The sequence below is a fragment of the Haliaeetus leucocephalus genome, unplaced genomic scaffold (genome assembly GCF_000737465.1).
Source record: "Haliaeetus leucocephalus isolate CR32 unplaced genomic scaffold, Haliaeetus_leucocephalus-4.0 Scaffold373, whole genome shotgun sequence".
Taxonomy (NCBI): domain Eukaryota; kingdom Metazoa; phylum Chordata; class Aves; order Accipitriformes; family Accipitridae; genus Haliaeetus; species Haliaeetus leucocephalus.
The window spans coordinates 6,300,933-6,301,629 of NW_010972809.1; the positions used below are offsets into that span (position 1 = coordinate 6,300,933).

At 70.2% G+C, this 697-nt stretch overlaps 1 protein-coding gene across 1 annotated transcript in view; it reads left to right on the forward strand.

The window, feature by feature from the left end:
* The first annotated feature begins 499 nt into the window (after nt 1-499).
* Nucleotides 500-697, forward strand: part of EEF1E1 (eukaryotic translation elongation factor 1 epsilon 1) — a 17,305-nt gene continuing 17,107 nt past the window's right edge. Inside the window, exon 1 of the mRNA XM_010573232.1 lies at nt 500-646. Within this exon, the coding sequence (XP_010571534.1) occupies nt 545-646 (102 nt within the window). The 5' untranslated portion in view covers nt 500-544. The remainder of the gene's footprint in view (nt 647-697) is intronic.

Sequence of the window (697 nt, forward strand, 5' to 3'; positions counted from 1 at the left end):
CCCCTCTGCGGGAAGCGAGCAGCCGTTATTTCCGTTGGAGAGGGAGGCCGTCTGCACCCCGAGGTAGGAACCGACTCTGGCAGGGCCGGCCGGCCTGTGGAGCGGCGAGGAACCCGCCGCCTCCACGTTTCCCCCTCGCCGGACCGGGGACGGGGCCGGGGCCGGACCTGCCGCCCCTCACGGCTCGCCCCGCCCTCCAGCAGAGGCCACACCCAGGAGGCGTGGCGTAGACCCCTCACCCGTCGCTCCCACCGGGCACATGCGCAAACCATCATGTGGGCGGGGGAACGTGTCTCCGCTCCTGCGCATGCGTCTTTAGTGATGCGCTGCTCTTCCCCCGCCCCCGCGGGGCTTCAAAGGAAAGCCCGGCTCAGCGCATGCGTGGGCCGCGCCGAGTTTCTGATTGGCTGGCCGGCTCCTTCAGGCCAATAGCAGCGACGGTTCCTTCGGCGGTGTGGTTGCCTCGTCTTCCAATGAGATTGGCGGTTGTTGTCAGGTGGCGGCCGTGGGTGCCCTTCCTTTCCCAGGTGGTCCTCCGCCAGAGATGGCAGCTGCCGCGCGGCCGGGCCCGGAGGAGCTGGCTTTGCTGGAGAAGTTGCTGGGCCTGCCGAAAGGGAACAAGTACGGCGTCCAGGGGGAGCGGAAGGTGAAGGGAGCGAGGAGGGGCCGAGAGCGGGCCGCGGCGCGGGCGGGCGGG